The 18,866-nt window shown below is 43.5% G+C and overlaps 1 protein-coding gene across 5 annotated transcripts in view; it reads right to left on the reverse strand.

Moving 5' to 3' along the window:
• Positions 1 to 18,866, reverse strand: part of RREB1 (ras responsive element binding protein 1) — a 122,318-nt gene that overhangs the window by 29,760 nt on the left and 73,692 nt on the right. For all 5 annotated transcript variants that reach the window (XM_039549048.1, XM_039549049.1, XM_039549051.1 and 2 more), the window contains 2 exons: positions 9,373 to 9,517; positions 8,083 to 8,222 (listed from right to left, as the gene is read on the reverse strand). In XM_039549048.1, the coding sequence (XP_039404982.1) occupies positions 8,083 to 8,222; positions 9,373 to 9,517 (285 nt within the window). The remainder of the gene's footprint in view (positions 1 to 8,082; positions 8,223 to 9,372; positions 9,518 to 18,866) is intronic.

Genomic DNA, 18,866 nt, shown 5'->3' on the forward strand with positions numbered 1-18,866 from the left:
TCTCCCATCTCGACCTTGCCCACCGCTATGGGGCTGTGCTAGAACCGCAGGCAGCACCAGGAGCCAACTCCCTGCCAGCTGCAGAGGCTCCCCTTCCCTTCCCTTGTGCCTAAGGGGATGGACACAGCCCGCTAGATGTTCAGTAAATGCTGCTTCACAGCCTCAGCAAAGGAGGGACTTTTCTTCTAACTTTTCCCCTCTTCCACTGCCCCACTGGCGGTCTGATTTTGTTACCAATGTCTCCTGTCACTCTCTTTAATCCTCTCCCTCAAAGAAGGCACCCTTGGGTGCAGCCAAGGCTGAACCCCCTGTACCAACCTTTCTATTAATAGAGGGATGCACAGCGTTATGTGCATTCCTACAGCTGCGCTGTGGTCCAGGCGAGAAAAATATCCCGTAGGAGCCAGGACAGATCCAATATAAACCAGGGTGATGTTGTGCTTCAGAAATTTGTCAGCATGCTACAGAGCCAGTGTCCACACCAGTGACTCCCACCGTCAAAGTAACTCCAGTGAAATTAACTGCTGTAAAGTTTAATAAAAAGGCACAAGCCATGCTGTGTCATGTTTTAACTTCCTTTGTGTGTGAGCAAAGAAAAATGAGTAAGAACTTCTTCCTAACACTGTAATGAATTGCATTTACCAGCAACACTTCAACAGAGCCAGATTTAAACACCTCTGCCCTGGTGGAACAGTGGCTTACTCTACCATTTACTTCAACAAAATTAACATGCAACTAAGACAAAATAATGGGAAAATGGGAGATGGCCTGCAGACACTCACACGAACTAGTCATTTTCTCATAATGACTTTTTTACTTAATAAAGGTCAAAGTTTTAAAAACCAGAAGTGTCAACAAACTGGCTGGACAGAATCACAGAGAAACAGCTGAAGATCAACTTAAATAACAATGAAGGGTTTAATAGTTAGGGCAAACATACCTGGGGGAAAAAAAAACCTGACCAGTACAGTCCTCTGCACTACCAAAATTAGAAGCTGCACAACATCCAGAATAAAAGTTGTTATTTGTGCACACAAACTCAAGTGAACCTTCTGGTATTCATTCAAGGTAAGAAATGAAAAGCTCGTCTTATCTTCTAACACATCTTTCAAATATGGAAGCCAAGTACTTGTGTAATGTCAACATTAACAGCAAGTTAAAAAAGAAATCTATGTGTCTACCATGTTAAAAAAAAATATACCACCACTTTTCCTGAGTTACAGAAGGACAAATACATCTCCAGGGGTTTCTCTATCCTATAAGCATCCACTGATCACAACAGGGCTCACAAACTGGTGCAGCTGAATCTGGACTGCAGTCCCTTGCCCTTATCTACATTTGCAGGTTAAGATATGCTCAGCATGCAGACATGACTGCCAACACACTGAGCAGCAACCAGCACTTTGAGAGAGACTGCATATAAACAAATCCTGCTCCTTAGGATCAGGCAGGCGTGCTAATAACCTATTTTGGCTCAGCCCCTTCTCCCTCCTGCATGCCCTTTTACAAGCAGCTTTCTGCTACAGTCAGCTTTGCATTTCCCCACTTTCTATTCTGGCAGCCAAGCTAAGATACTCAACACCATGTGACACACCACAGTTTCACATGAGAGCATCACTCTCTGTGTCCATTCACCAGCCAGTATTTTTATCCGGCTGCTCTGGATTCCCAGTTTCCTCACACAATGAGCTCCCTGATGTGAGCTGACCACTTCTAGGCCAGTGTTTGACTCGCGCTGCTCTTCAGTTGTTTCCCAGCTCTCTTTTCTGAACAGAAACTTCAGAAAGCACGTAACATGCAGCTCTGTTCTGCTTTTGCAAGACAACCCACTGATTCTACTTCTCCATTTACTCAGTGAAAGGATGCATTCACCAGCTTGCTTGCACACCCTCTCCTCTGCCTTACCAAGAATTGCATTCTACGACAGCACATTTCTGGTCATAGCATTTACCAGAGCTGATTTCATCGTCATCAGCTGTCTCATGGAATTGCTCCTGCACTGAAAATGCCAGCAAGAGATTAGGATTTGGTTCCTAGTTTCTATCAGCAAGACACTGAACAACCAGCTTGAGAGCAGAGCAGAGCAGGAGAGTTGCTCAAATCAGCAATGTCACACAGCTGCCCCTTGTCACCTCCATCTTTGGCTACAACAAGTTTCGTAGCATTAACTGTGTTAGTACTCAGTAACTCCAGAGCAATTTCTACCTAAACTATCCTTGCTGGTACAATCTCAGTGACGAAAAAGGGAAGTATTGGGGCCAAAATACAGTATGCCAAAAGCAGAGGTCAAGGAAGTCCATGAACATGTCTATGTTGGAGTGCTCTCCATCCCTCTCAACAATTTGTGTAGGATACAACAACCTCAGAACTATCCATCTTCATTAAAAGAGCGCAGTGTTTTTTATTTTGAAGTGCTAACAAGGAATGAGGCTATGTGCACATCAACAGTTGTGACAGAGAGAAAAAGCAATATATAACTTCATAATGCTGAATGAAGATGACTCGTCATTCATGCTTCAAGTTGCTTCCAATAACAGCAGTGTCAACTACTAGAAAGAAGCTTCCTCTCCCCATCATGAACCCATAGTTTTGTCTCACAGTAAAATTAATTGCAAGCAACATCTAGTTTTCAAACACCTTCACTCTTGCAAGTTTGTAGCATCACTAACACTCTCTTCCCACAAAAGGCTGGTCACATGTAGACAGCAATGTGCTTCAGAAAAAGGAAGCCACAAGGATTATTCCCTACTATATAAGGAGAGAACAGATAGAAAGTGAATTCCTAAACTGCTTAGATAGGCATTCACAAAAACGGGAATAACACTCAAGGGTCTTTTTCTGGCTGTTTCCTTTTTTTCCTTTTGACATTCCGTACAATGTACTTTTACACTGTCACACTGCTGCTCGAAAACAACTTAACCTTGTACTAGTCTTTTCTCCTGGTGCTAATGACTGAAATCACCTCCATACACTTTAAATCTCCACTTCTTTTCGTGACTATTTTATCTCCCTAAAGCCAGTGTGCAGAACTGCCTTGAAGAACAGTAACTGGGCAATAAACATGCCCTATTGTAAGTAGCTGGTATCTTTTTCACCCAAAACCCACTTCCTTTTGTCTTGACTTAAATGGGGCTGCTCATGTGCATTGGCTAAAATGATTTAATATTGGGACACAGGTCCGGGTGCCTGGCAGCATCCCACCATACACTGAAGAATGTGGATGTGCTGGCAAAGCGGGAAACCTGGTGACCAGCTTGCCTGAATTGCAAGCTGCATGTAGCAGACATCTTCAATTTACCCACAGAGTCCAGAAGAACATTCCTATGGCATTTAAGTTGTCCACTCCATGTCAGTGAAGCCAGGTAACACCAAGAAATAATGATAGCAATTTCTATCTGCAAGTGTTTGCAAAACCATGACCTCACAGTGGTTACCCTGGCAAAACTAGAGGGAGACGACCACAGATACCGATGGTCAGAGTGTCCTGACACTTTTCCTTCCAGGGCCTGAGTTCTTCTGTTGCTGTGCCTGTTATTGATCTGTGAGCTGTTCAAAACAATAGCTTTCCATGGCAGCACTCAACCTCTACACAATTTCAGCAAAACTTGGGCAGGCTGCTCTGAAGAACAAGGTAGGCTGTGAACAGCTTTTGGTTTCCTTTGTTTGGAGGTTTTACAGAAGCACATAACCCTGGGGGAAGAGAACTGCTTTTGCTGTCCTTGTGAAAATATGCCCAGAATTTGCAAGTTACAAAGCTCAACATATTATATCACTGTTTGGACAGGCTCTATAGAAGGTCAAAAAACTTAATCTCCCCTGAATCCATTCATGGCAATAGGCATCTACTGGTTCTGCTCATCAGGTCAGCTCAGTGACATAGGCAGACAGTGGCTTTCACACTGCAATGTCTACTTGTTTCTTATATCTTACAAAGATATAGCAAAACCAAATCTTGTAACTCGAGGAAATGCCACACTGAACCAAATGTGATCAGAAAGCCTCATAATGTTTATTAAGAGGCAGCCTTCTACCACATTCAAACTGCACAACTACCCTGGCTGAGACTGATGCTGGAATGAGTCTAAGAAAGGAGGTAACTGCAACAGCATCACCAGCTCCCTCCTCCTCTCCTTAGGAAGATGCCCAGGCATGAGAGGAAGCATAAATGTCTCCTTGCTGCTGAGAGGCACGAAAAATTAAAAATACTTTAGCTCTACGGTACAGTGCACTGCACTAAACCTCCTGGAGGAGGAGGAGAGGAAATATAAACGGTATGCTCTGGCTACACTGAGAGAGAGAGCAATTTTACAGTGCATGTACTTTTTTTTAAAACCCACACGTTTTACTTTAAGCCTGTTCCATTATATTTGCCAAAGGAAAGAGGAGAAACTCAACACAGCATCTGGAGAGGTTTCTCCCCGGGAAATCCTCACATCTCCTCTGCTTACACTGCTGACGTTGCTCAGAGCTGTCAGGCAACCTTTACAAGCACAGTTTCACGTTTGACAGCAACCCTGCACCACAAAAGTTTCCAGAAGAACTACCCTGCTCCATAAGGTTTCTCATTTTCCCTATTGGCTGTGCAGCGTTTCAGCTCTCTGCTAATTATATCAACACTCACATACAAACTCACCAAAATAGACAGTGTCCTGAGGCCCCAGCTGCAGGGAAGCAGACTTCTTTAAATAATCCAGGTAGAAAGGCCAAGGGGGTCAGAAAGCACCCCTGGGCCACCTCCCACTGCTAATGGGCATTGCAGACAACCTCGCTGGGGCCAGCTCATGTCATTAATTAGGGTGCAGGACCCAGGGCTTCAAAGGGACAGCGACTGACCAGGGGGTGTGATGCCATGAAGGAGATGCAGCGCCACAGCCCATTGTCAATGGGACAAAGGGCCCTATTATTGCTCGCAAGAGCAGGGCAGTTCTTACCGTAATTAGGAGACAAAGATGCACGATTTAGGATTTTACATAATCAAGAGATACTCTCCCAATCGGGAGCCCCTTTCACACAATCAGTGGATTAAGTATTGTTTATTCTGCTGCAAGTAAACAATGAGGTGCTCCCTGCTCGGGGTTTTACATGAAAAAGCAGTTCTGGGCAAGACAATGGTGAATGTCTTTTCATCTGACTTTGAACAGCTAACCCTGTGATTTAAAGTTGTTCATTTGACAGTATCTGGAAGGGTGATGGCCCACCCTGTAAATTAGCTGCTCACATACTGATCCGAGGGCTGCCAGACAGCCTTACCTTTTCTGCTACTTAGCAGAGGGTGGCCGGGACAGACAGACTCAGACAGCTCTGGGGGCAAGAGGCTGTATTTACACAACACCACTAAAATGGCAGGATTAAAGGACCACAGGGAAGCCAGGCAGAAGCTCCTGCCCACCCTGGCACCTTGCCACAGCCGAGGATGCATCCCTGAAGGGAGGTTGGTGCCACCATCAAGGCAGTGCACACTGGTGCACTGCTTCAGAGCTGGTCTGCAATCCTTTTTATAGGAACTACTGGGGGAGCAAAAAGGAATTGCATGTTTGACCTGTGCCCTTACACCAAAAGGCCTGACTAGGCAGAGTGAGCATCACTTATTTTTGACCATGACAAAACAGTCTGTGCTGGGCTGCTGCCTACTGCAGTAGCTCCAAAAGAAAGACCAGACCCACAGTATCTGACCCTGGGATACACATCCAATACCGTCCTCACAGGTCCTGATCAAGTGACTCTGCTTTTACAATATGGGCAATAAAAGGAGACTGGGGGTGTTACGCTCTCTGCCCTTTGCTCACAACACAGTTACTGTGCTTTTTTGTTTGTTTGAACTTTAACAAGAGTTATTTCCCCTTGTTTTCTACAATAAGGCAACAACAGGATTTGATGAAAGCCTTCTAACATTCTGCAGTCTGCTCCCCTGCCACAGGTACACCTGTATACACAGGTCTCCTGCTCTACTACTCTAGCAAAATATTCTCTTTTCTTCATCTCTTTCACTCAAAAAAACCACCCTTAATCCTTACCAAAAGGACTTCAATCACTTGAACTCAGGACTGAGGATGGCATGCTACATTCTCTGTACCTTGTTGAATCCTACAAACAGTCTTGCATAACCCTGGGAACCAGGGGATTACAGTCCGTGCTGGCCAAGGATTTTAACCCATTTCATTTGGGATGAGTCACCTTAACAGCGGTCCAAACTGCTCTGCTTACTAGAAGACTTTTTGTTAGGTTGGGCCAGGCAGACAGTGTCATTTGACATGTCTAGACTAGGACAAAAGGCATGTTTTAAACCAGATGGGCAGGGTAAGTTGCACCTTAATATACCAGCTGTCCAGGGAGGACCACATCTTCCTTGTCCTGTCTTCACTGACACGTCTTAAATTGCTGAAGCAAATACCTGACAAAAAGCTCTTACTATCATCTAGACAATTCTATAAAGACAAGCATCCCAGCGTCACTCTTAAATCATACCCACGGAGCTTTGACAATTGTGACTTTGATTTAGGGACATGTTCTAGTCTTTGCTGCTCAACAAACGAAGGGTAGCAAAATCCATTTCAGAAGAATATTACCCATAAGCAAGTCTAATACCAGAGCAAAAGCTGCATAAAGAGGAACAGCGTGTTTGCACTGCCACTGTGTCTTGCTGCCTTGACACAGCAGACTTGGCAAAGCTGCCAAGCTAGAAGGATGTCTATTCCATTATCTTATATCCATCATGCAAAGCAAGAAAATCCACCTCTCCACTCAGGTCCATGGAATACAACTTTGCAAAGAGGTCCTATCTTCAGAGAAGCTTCAAAATGAGGGTAATGCCAGGATAAACCTAATATGTCAGCTGCTTTCTCTAAAGCATGAAGTGTAAGGCAAAATTGTCCCAGACTCCATTTTGTGGGGGTTGCAGAGCTCTTACTGGAGAACAACTGTTTCAGCTTCGATCAACAATGAAAATTTACCTCATTTACTTCAGAAACAGCAAAGTGTGTTTAATTAACTACTATTGACTGGTCCAAGCTTTCAACTTTTCCCATTAACTACAACATTAACAATGACCTTAAAAAGTATTTTACATGTATTTACCAAGGTTTTCTAAATAAAAATTTTTAAAAGGGAAAAATTAATAGCATTAATCCCATTTAACAGAATGGGATGCCTCTGCTCCATGCCATTCTTTTAAGAACCTGTATCCAGGAGTGAGTGTTGACACTTCAAGATTCTGAATTCTTCACCCTTTCAAAACAATCATTAGTCCAATGTCCCAAAATAAGTTTAAAACATTGACAAGCTTCTGTAAACGAACAATCTCCTTTCCTAAAGTAGCGGCTTTTCTACATGTTTCAACTAGATTTAAAATATTTCTTTTATATCTTCATGGATCTGGCTCTACATTTTTCTATGGTAAAAAACAGGAAATAAAAAAGTTTCAGAAGTCTCAGAGGCAATTACTTGAATCAAAACACAACATTCAAGCACCTTCCCAAACAATTAATAAATAATTTTTCCTTGTTAAGAAAAGCTCATGTAAGCCAACATTCACATCATTCCCTAACCTCAAAAGGCAGAAAAGCATAAAACATTTTATTGAAAGTCGAAACCAGAAACTCATCTACCTTCACTCACTCCAATGACTGAAAAACTCTATCCAGCTGCTTTCTTCTCCACAAACAGAATAATCTCATAGGATTACTATAATAATTATTACAGAATAATCTCACTGGAATACTTTTATCAAGTTTTTTTTATCAAGTTTTAAGCATCTTCAGTTTAACTTGTTAGAATTTTGCAATGTTGGCATTTTACAGTTTTATGTAACAGTGATGGGTTTCAAGGGGAGGAAGAGGGGCTTTAATTTTTTCTAAAAACATTTCCAGCTATTAACTGGCAAGATTTCCTGTATTTACAAAAAGTAATAGAATTAAGCCCTACAGCACCCTGGCGACACAAGATGAGGCAAAACATTTAAAAACCTGCTCAAAAACACCAAGGGGGGCAGTTAACAGTGCAGGGGGCTGAGGGGCTCCTGCCCCTCCCCAGCAGGCTTCTTCAGGCCATCTGGTGAGCAGAGACACTCTGGGTACTATCTCTTACCTCAATGAATTATCTGGATGTGTCTCCATGTGGGACTCCAGCCCATACTTGCAAAAAAAGTCTTTGAAACACACTGGACAATGATAAACTTCATCGTCAGCCTTCTTATCTCCTTCACCGGAGTGGCCATCCTCGACAACCTTCAGAAAAAAGGGAAAAAAACCTCACTAGTCCAACTTGTAAGCAACAAACCGAACTTGCAATCTATTTGAAGTTTTCCTCTTAAAAAAAAGTTGCAGGCTTCATCAGTAACCTTGCTGCAAGCCAACACAAATGACTCATTCCTCAGGACAGCGGGTAAGCGACACAGCCTCTGCACATGTGAAAGAACATGCATGACAGAAAAGGAGGCTCAGTAGGGGATAAAGTGTGCAGCTGAGTCACAGATATATCAGTTCTAATGAGGAACTGTGATTTGAACAACTTATAAACCCATGTGTTTATATACCACTGAACTAGCATTCCTCCCCCTTCAGAAAGCCAGGGGAGCTGTCAGCCTAAATTATTTATGCCACTGAGATACTGCCAACTGCTAAGTCAAGTGGTTCAGGGAGAAGCAATGAACTTCTGCATGTTTTCTGTACTTCTCTTCTGATTACAGGGAGAAAAGCATGCACAGAGCGAGGGATAGTACGCTAAATGGAACTGCTACTAGCTTGCCACTTAGTAAGTGGGAAGAGTCGAGTTAAGTTTAGCAGACAACATACATTTTGTGCAAATGACTGAGATGTGTTAAAATATTTCATAAACAAAGCCCTAATGGAAACATCTAGCCTTCAAATAAGTGTTTTCTGGTCGCTCATGCAACTCCAGTAATGGAGGATTTACGCTACTGTGAAAGGGAAATGTACTGTAGATTTTTTTTTTCCCTCCAGATCAAGACAAAAGCAGACTTCAGCTGCTGCTGCTTTTGAAGTAAACATTGTTTTTTTAAAAGTTTAAATCACCATCCTCCAAGAATACTACAAAATAAATGGGAGAAAATAAAAAAGCTAAGGGAAAAGCTGCAGCAGCAAAGGAATAGTTCATCCTCTTATCATCCAACAATAATTACTTATAAATCATAAGCAAATCCAAAAATTTAAACAATAAAGAATTTTAAGAATTGAATTATTTCAATCTCTGGTATTAGAAATTCATTTTCCATCTCAAGACAACCGTGTTGGCTACACAGGACAAGCGTGGCTCATATACAGAGCTGTAACAAGTCTGTGCTGACTGCACAAACTCAACAGCTGACAATTTAGGAGGCAACCAGGAACATCTTTTGCTTCATGCCCCATAAAGAACCTTTTTTGCAGGTGTCCTCTCCTCTCTGTCCAGCTCAGCATCGTGACTGAACTTGCGTTTCGAAGAGAATCGCCTGCGCTTCAGTGGCGAGGGGGGAGTGGTGCTCGCTGTGCTGTTCGGATCCTTCTCATGAATCTTCATGTGCCTGAGCAGGAGAGGGAAGAAGACACCGTCAGGAGGCAAATCCAGGGAGGGAAGTCCATATAAATTTTAATGCCAACACCACTTCTACGGTTTGCCTTTAAAGGATACCATCAGAGATCCCATAAACCGGCCTGAACCTCTGAAACACAGCTGGGGCGCAATCCGGCACTGGCCCTTTGCAGTGCCTGGCCTGTGAGGGGCCGCAGCGGGGAGCCCACAAGCTTTCCCCTGTGTCCCAACCCACACCACGACACTTGCCTTGCTACCATCTATTTCATGAGCACCATGCCCATCCCCCATGAGCCACAAGGACCTGGTTCTGCCTAAAGCTGCTCTCTGTGCAAAAAAAGTACCCCATCTTCAACTGGCTCTCTGTGTAGAGTTTGAGACTGTACCTCAAATAGATCTGTATATGCCAACATCAGAGCAACATTTCTTAAATATATTTGTTTCCTTCTCATCCTTAACACAATGGTGCACCCCAATATCGAATTTCAAGCGCAGCTTTGAAGTCAGGATTATCTGGTCACACTGCTACACTGCATTAGGTATGGCTTGCAAAACTCAGTACTGCCAAGGCACATTCACAAACCTGCTTTCCCAGGAAAACAACTGTTTCTTGTCACAAAGACACAGGAAAAGGGAGTGGGACAACTACTCAGGAAGCAGTCTCATGAATATCTGTATACTTGACCCACCTGCCTCTTGGTTCTCCATATTTGCAACCTGAGAAAGTCACAGTCACCTAGTTCCCTTCAGTTAGATGGAAGGTATTGCTGCAGTGCTTCTTCTTCTGGGAACTCAAAGCTCAAATTTAAATTTTCTTGGTTTTTTCTTTTTATGTAAATGTAGGGCCTTTAACCTCATTGAACCTTCAAATTTATAGTGCTATTGAAAAAAAAAAAAAATCAAACGTATGCTCCTAGATACAATGGAATTTTTTAGCTTCTAATAGGTAGAAATTTGAATGCAGGCAGCAGTCGCCATTTGTTCATATGACTGACTTCAAAGAAACACAATGGAGACAATGTTAATGGCACTTGGGCACATCTTTCAGAAGTCACATCCACAACCGCTCAGGACAGTGCCATCTAACATGACTGAACATGACTGAACATTTATCATGTTCTAACGTGAGTGAATGTTGTAACCCAGATGAGTCTTGCACATCCTCGTAACTGCTTGGATGTTATGACATAAAATCTGTTTTAGTTTTGGATGCCAAGGGCATGATGCTTTGAGATAACACACTGGACCAAACTGATCCACAGCAGACCCCACTGGTGCTGCCAGGAAGACTGTCTCATTACACAATGCTTTTTATTAATGTTTCTTTCACGATCTCAAGCTTTATAACAAAAAAAAAGGGCGGCATCTGAATCACTGTCTCAAACCACAGACTGAGGTGTTGTGCAGGAACAGCCTCAAGCCAGAAGCACCACAGGTACTAGAACCTGTGCAAGATTAAAATGGCTGTTCAGCTACTGCCTGCTTTCAGCATCCGTCAAGGCTGGGGCTGCTTGGAGGATCAGGTCCACATGAGGAAAAAACCTGCAGTTTCCCCAGATGCGCAGTAATTCTCACTTGTCGCACAAATGGTGGATGGACACTGGTGACACCTGTCAGTCACATCTATGTGCAGATGTGCCCAGCAGGTTGGACACAGAATCATGGAAATGTTGCTGAAATTGTCTGACCTCTTTCCCTGCTGATCACCGAGCTGGGAGGAAAAGGACTGCTGAAGCTCTGAGCGTTTGGCTCTCTCCAGGTTTGCCAGAACCCAGAGAAAAGCTGGGGTGCTGACACAGCATACAGAGTGCTGTGCACTCCCCTGCCTTGGCCCTCTGGTAGCTCTGGCACCACAGGCACCAAAGCAACTGATTTATCCACATGAATCCAGTGCTACTTGGTCTCACAAAACCTGCAGGAAGGTATCTATAGATACTCTACTGCCTCATTTTCTTTAATCTTGTTTTTTTTTTTCCCTGTGGCACTGATCTAACTTCTGGTGCTAGTTAGAGCTTCTTTCATGGGTGATAAAACAACAGCATGAGCTGCAGTTGCCTGTATTACACAAGAATAAGGGAGAAGAAACCAGTTATTTGTTCAACCGGTTTCTGTCCACAATGATAGAAGAGAAAATTCAGAAAGCACAGGGGAACAAAAGTCAAAATATTCAACTGCACAGGCAAAGCAAAACCTGGAAAGTGGATTGCTGGTCTGTGTTTTTATTTCTTTTTGGTAAAGACTGCCTTCCGGTTTCACTGATCTCTTGCAAGTAAAGACAGAGGGTTTTGCTGTGCCTGTCTGTCTCTGCACCCCAGGCACCCACACTAGGCCTGACTGCCTAACTCTCTGGAAGCTCAGCCGATGTACAGCTAACTCTGCTTGGACGGTTACTTTTCAGATAGCTAGAGAGCAAAATCAGTCAAGCTAAATCCCATTCATCCAGAAAACAAACAAACAACAAAAAAACTGCTATGCATTGGGCATGGGATTTTTTCTTCCCATTTTCTTTTAAGTCTCTTTTCAACCATTAACAAGTATGCACAACTCCTGTTTAGCAGCTACCTATGCAGAACGGCTTCCTTAGGGCTAAGGTCTCTCCTCCTGCTGTTTCTCCACCTGTTGAACTCTGCTTGTTTTGATGGAGCTGGCTCCTGCTTGAGAGGAGTGTGATGCCACATCCACAGCATACCAACAGGATAAACCCTTGGGACCTCCAGGTTAGTGCCAGCCCAACCTAGCACCTCTGCCTGGCATGACCTAATGCATGCAAACACACTGGCTCCTGCAAGTCCCAAAAGCAGTTCAGCAGTTCGTGTTTGCAATGTGAAGTATGCCAATAAGGCAGGGCTTGCTAACCTGGCAGCACCATAGTGGTGGGGGTTTTGCTATTTCTGGTGTCAGTCATTGGCTGCCCCAACTGCTTGCAGTTCTTCTTCCTGCAACGTTGTGTGCTTTTGCCATGCCCTAAAAGCCAGAGCAGAATCTGTACCACAGCAAGGAATGTGATGATTCCTTCATGTGTGAGTTTTTCATATTTGAAAGGAAGCAGCCTAAGCTATTGAGCTATAAACAGGAAGACACCCTGACTGCACCTTTGACTTTTGCTGTGTAGGTCAAACATCACAGTCACTGTGATAGCTCTATGCATGTGATCATTAAGGAAAAATAGGAATATTCCGAAACCAAAGCAGCAGGTTCCAGAGTTCTCAAGGAGAGTCTCAACCTGCCCACATTACAGCCAGCAGGTTGTTCCTTTGGCAGGTTAAGCAAGTCTCACTGCATCAAGTTAAGGGTGGAGAGGAAAAAGATTACTAGAGCTACAGCCCAAGATAAGCGGGAAGATAGGGCCAAGAAGTACAAAGGATAGACACAATTTTCATCTCTCTCTTTTACTTTGCAACATGGATGTCATTCTGCCTCGAGACAACATTTATCACCCAACACGGGTTGAACTTCAGCAAATGCCAAGTCACATCCACAACCTTTCTTTTAAACACTCCCTTCACTGAGGCTTCTTCTACTTAAAAAGTTCCTAACCATAATTAAGATGGGGGGGGGAGGGGGGGAAGTAGTTGTGTTGCCTTACTCCTTTAGAAGAGTTTGCCTTGATTAGATCTTGTATCTAACACTGAAAATGTTCAACCTCACTGTTTAGCCTGCCAAGATACAAGAAGAACAGGAACAAAGCTGTGTTTAGAAGTTATTTTCCCATTGTGACTACAACAACATATTTTGGCCTGACAACACTGGCATACTTAGAATGCAAAAGACAGGCTCATAAGTCAGGCTGGCTTTCACCATCTTACAGTGATAAAGAAAAATGATATGACATTCATCAGTTCCAAAAAATAAACAACAATTTAAGTGACAATGTAGTTCAAAAAAAAGAAGGGCAAAATAAGGGCATGCACAGAAATGCTCATATTCAACTGCAGATGCAAGTTACAGTAACGTGCCAGCAGCTCCAAAGCGACCACTACTGCAGCTCAGAAGACAGCCAAAATCACAGCAGATGAAACTTGGCTTTTTTTTCCTAAATTAAATCAATGAATAGCAGCTCTGAGCCATTCCACAGAGCAACCCAAGTATAGCAGACGACCTCAGGAAGGTACAGAGCAGCCCTGAAATCCACACCTCATATAGTAGTTATTAGTCTCCCCAGCATGCATGCAAGTACACATACACTTGGGACAGTACTGAGGGTGCAACACTAAAATCCAACCACGATACACAGGATGACAGGAAAGAGATAAAAGCTTGAGCCTAGTATTACGGAGGAATCCTGCGCACTAAGTGCTTAGCTAGCCTTGATTAACCTCTCAGAGAAAGTGGTGGAACTCTACTTACAAGTAGACCAGAGAAAGAACCAGAAAAATTTGCAAAAAATAAACCCAAAATGAAAAGAAGAAACAAAGTCTTTTCCAAACATGGTCTGATCCACCTCTGAACTAAACTCTTAATGTTTAAGGACTGCTATGCAAAAAAAAGGAAATACCATGTTATACACTACGTTTTTTGCAGCACAGCTGTATGAGGAAAAGCCCTCCTCATAATCTCTTCCCTCCCCCTCACACACAAAGAATTTCACAGGTGAGCCAAGAGGATCCAACTGTGCTAAGACTGTGTGCCAGTCAGCCCTCCCAACAACATCACATTTTTTCAAGTGCTTGACTGCCTTTCATTCCATCCTCCCCCTGAGAATCACCTTCCGCTTCCCCTCACAACTTTCCTCTCCCCTCTCAGGGTCACATGAACAGGATGACTAAGATGATACTGCACAACAATTCCCCTGCCTTCTTTCCTTTTTTTTTTTTCTTTTTTTAAGACAAATGGGTAGAAAAAGTTTCCAGCCCCACACTGTAATGCAGAGCATGATTTCAGAAGGGCGACTATTCCACCAGAACAGCAGCAAGTGAATATTTTGCTACCTTACATTGAAGAGACTTCTGTAGTAATAGGCAAAAATGCAGAACTCAAGTGCCTTTTTCCTTTTTCTCTTGTGGATGGTGTTGGAACAGTGTCTGTGGGAGGTGACTCATGGGGAGGGCGGGGGAGCATGTGTCCTGCTGAAGTGACACGCAGCTCCTGCTGGTCTTTACCACATCTCTAAAAAGGGCTGATGTATTTTCTTAATGCCAAAGGGATTTGCATGTTGATCATATAAGCTTTCTGGAGGTCTCGAAACAGGGCAGCCTACAGCTTCAATGCCAAAACCAGAATGTGGGCAGGTTTTGACTGGCTGGTTCAAGGCTAGAATGAGCAGGCAAAGCATCCTGAAGGAGGCAACTGCTCCTTGCTCCGGGTCCCACTGAATTATGAACAAAACCAGGAGCTTCTGCTTTGCATGCAGATAACCTGATCAGCACCACTCTGGCTCTTGGATAGAAATCATCCCTCAGCACGCATGGGAATCCCTCATCTCTTAATTCTGGGGAGAAAAAAGTACACTGTAGCTGCACCTTGAGTTTCCATGGCTCCTGATGTTCTTCAGGTCCCAAAGAAAAAAGGCCTGTCTGGCTTGGAGGCCCAGGCAAAAGGAAGGTATGGAACAATACGGTGCATTTGCAGCCCCTGAGCAGGGTTCAGGGTTAAGCCTCTCCCTTATAACTATGGCAGCACAAGCACTGCTGGCTTTCAGTCAAGAGAGGTTTGTGCCAGGTAGGTCTGATTAGAAGGAGCAGCATGTCCAGAGGGGGAGCAGCAAGCAATTTCACTGAGGCCTGGTTGGGAAAGTCCCAGCATCTAAATCAAGATTAATTCTTGAGCCCAGAATCCAGTGTATGTATAAACACCCTCCTCCTCTCTCACGTCTGTGAAAACGCAGTGGGGAGGCCAATGAATCCAGACATTATCAGTCCACAGAGATCATCTGACAGTATCGAGTTCAGGTTCTGGCTTCATATCCCACTTATTATTATAAGTTTCTCCACTTTACCACTAGATGTACTCTATACTGTATCACACATGATTATTCCTCATCTCCCTCGTGATTTCTAGGCAGTTTGGTATCAAATACAAGTGGAAAATCCTCATACATCTGATGCTTATCTGAAGACAAGGAAGCCACACATCCAATCATTCAAATCAAAGAATAAAAATTAGTGCTTTCCATCCTTCACCTTATTTACAAACACTTTGCTTTTCCCCTTACAACAAAGAGAATTACTCAATTTCCCAAGCTAGTCTGGGAAGGACTGAGCTGGTCAGTACGATTTAGCTGATTCAATTGCTTTATGTCTTTCATTGTTTTGTGTCTCAAGATCTTTCACTTGCATTGCTCTTCCCAAATAACAGTAAACAAACTCCAAAGAATCATAAAACCCTTTTTCAATAATTAAAAAAACCTGAAAGTATGTCCTTCAGATCATGACCAAACATCTCTGTTTAGAAAAAACCAGTCAGCTTTGTTAAAGCTTCAACTTAGTGTCATTGTATCAGAACAAACAGGAGTGCAGGATGCATCCGAGATAGGCTGAAATCTGGACCATGACGTTCTTCGGGCTGCATGAAATGAAAAATGTCTCATAAAGAAAGAGAAGACAGCCTTTAAAATTACACTGGTAACATCTCTTTTCAGGTATTTCTATGTCACATTATCTCTGTCACTGTTTTTGTTTGATTCTTCTTAAAAAATGGTACTTTAGCTCAAGGTATCTGGAAATGTAGGAAAACACAGGGAACTTCTCTTCAAAGCTCCTGCCATTTGATATGTACAGGAAGTAAATCCTAAACAAAGAGAAAGTGAAGCAGCAGTATTTTTAGGAACAATCATTTAATACCCTGCTGCTAACTCCCTCCTTAAAAGTCTTGTGAATATGACTGAAACTTAAGTCAAAAGTGCAGTAACATTATGCCCTTGGGTTAAAGAGTTTAGTCAGTTGTTTGTTTGTTAAAACATGTAGAGAATCTGTATTGACAATGTATTTACAGTGTTAATTACCTACATCGCCCACTTAAGAGAGCAATCCACTCAGCCCTTGCCAGTTGTAATCACAGGAACCAAAAAGATGCAGGTAAGTTTTGCAAATCAGACATGATCTGTAGTAGGACAAGTTTCTGTTTGTCTTCTCCTTTTGGCTTGTTTAATATTTGTATCCTCAAAAAACCCCAAAAATGGCTCAAAGAGCCCTCAGACAAACACACATACTTCACAGCAAGTCAAGAGAAAATCAAATGCCAAAATCCCAGTCATATGGGAGATTCCCTCCTACAACTGCGGAGCAATCTCAAATTCCAAGTACCCCCACATATTCCAGTGGTAACCAGTGTTGAACCCTAGCATGGGACAAACCAAATGAAGCTGAGCCACAGAAATCTCTATGGTAGGAAATTCATTGCAGTTCATGCAAGGAAAGGGTCGGGTGGAGCAAACAGGTCCCAGGAAGGATCAGATTGGGATGCCCTGACTCGTTTCAGCTGCATGTCTGCAAGCAGGCCCAGCAGGAGAGATCCCCCTGCTAGCGCTCCCCACGGCAGCCAGGCACTGCCATCCTGCTGGCATGGGGGCACACCTCATTATCCTCATGGAGTCTCTCCAGCGCTTGTTCGCACTGTCTACCAAGGCTAACGTGGCCCTGGGGAGCCTCCCCACACAGCAGCATGCGGCCGCACATGGGCGTAGCCGCCTCCCGGCACCCCCCAGGTGCCCAAGGTGCCACACACGCCCCCAGCATCCTCCCCAGCTCAGAGAGGCTGCGGCACTGCCTGGCTCCCGGCGCAGTGAAGTTCTCCTGGCAGACGGCATCATTAGGATGACAGAAGTGCCATTATTCAGATCCACCAAGACTGGCTGGGTGTGCTAAGGCTGAAGAAGCTACCAGTGACTAAATTCGAATGACAGATTTCGAATCTCTTTTCAGTGCTACCAGGGCAGTCTGTAAAGTTAGCCAGTGCCATGCAGCTGCCAATACATGATACCTAAGGACATATGATACACACATATGCACACAGAGCATTCTGTATTTTTATCCTAGAGAAAAATTTTGCTTTGCTGTGAATAAAGGCAAGTTGTAAGCATGAGTGAGAGGAGAGATAATGATCTACAAATCCAACGAGGGGGGGTACCACTTCTGAATAATTATGCTGTATTCACAGTTAAGTAACTACTTGCTGCACAGACTCAGCAAGTTCAAACAGGCTGAAATTGATACAACTGCATTCCCAGCTTGGCTCAAAGTTACTCCTATTCCCTAACAGCAACGTTGTCAGAATGCCTCAAGGGAAAAAAAGGGAGACGAATATTAGCCTGATGATGCTGTGACAGGGAAGTGATTCAAACCATGCCTCCAAAGCAAAGCTTCCCAAACGACAGCAGAAGAAAGCAGTTTGCATCAACCCTGGTGTAAGGGAGGGCAAAAGAGGAGGAAATGCAGTGTGAGCTTCCCAGTACCACTTCACCAAGCTGCACACACAGTTTGCAGTATGTTCAGAGCAGACCTAAATGAACAATGCCAAATACTACAAGGAGACTTCCAAGCTGTAAGAAACTTTTACGTGGGACAAGATCCTCCCTTATTAAACAAGATCCTTTTGAGGCAACTGTACTTCCTTAAGCTTGGAGAAAATGTATTAAAACAACAATAAAATTAAGCAGTAGTAGTATTTTTTTAAGTGTACCAAAAATCTAGCCTGGGACATTCTGAACTGTTTCCTTCAATCTTTTGGGAGATTTGTGGTTTTCAGGCATGTCCTTTAGTTACCACACTATATAACGTTATTCAGTTACTTCACTGCTGATTTTTCAGGAAATTTTATGTTTAAAGAAAACAAGTGTCATTAGATGGTAAGGACAATTAAAGCCATTTTTAAATTTTAGTAATGGGAAAAAGGAGAGAGAAGGAAAGAGAAAATTAGAGAAAGTATATCACAACAGGGAAAAGGTTTATCCTAAAGAGCAAACACAGTCAAAGAAGTTGTCCTGCCTCCCCTCCAGAACCACACCCTTTTCTTAACCAAGCAAACATAATCCCCAGCTACTTCCCAGAACCAGGCAAAGCCCTCTTTGCTGTTGGTTACCTCTCACACTCCACTGTTGAGCAATCCTGATGGCACAGCACAGAACAACTTGCTGCGTCACACAGCTCAAGAAGGAAAAAACAGACGGCCACAGCACTGCTGGGGACCCTGTGCAGATGGAGCCAAGTATCTCCCCCAACACAAACACACACACAAAAACACACACAGATGCATGCAAGGAAGCTGCACGAGATAAGGGAAGCACATCTTCCTTAAAAGCAGGGTCTCCACACTACCCCGGTATCAGCAGCCACCAAGTATCTCAAGGGGTAAGGAAGTAAAAGGTTATCACTGTGCACACACGAACTGCAAACTTTTCCCAGCGC

This window comes from Corvus cornix, chromosome 2 (assembly GCF_000738735.6).
Source record: "Corvus cornix cornix isolate S_Up_H32 chromosome 2, ASM73873v5, whole genome shotgun sequence".
In the NCBI taxonomy this organism is placed as follows: Eukaryota; Metazoa; Chordata; class Aves; order Passeriformes; family Corvidae; genus Corvus; species Corvus cornix.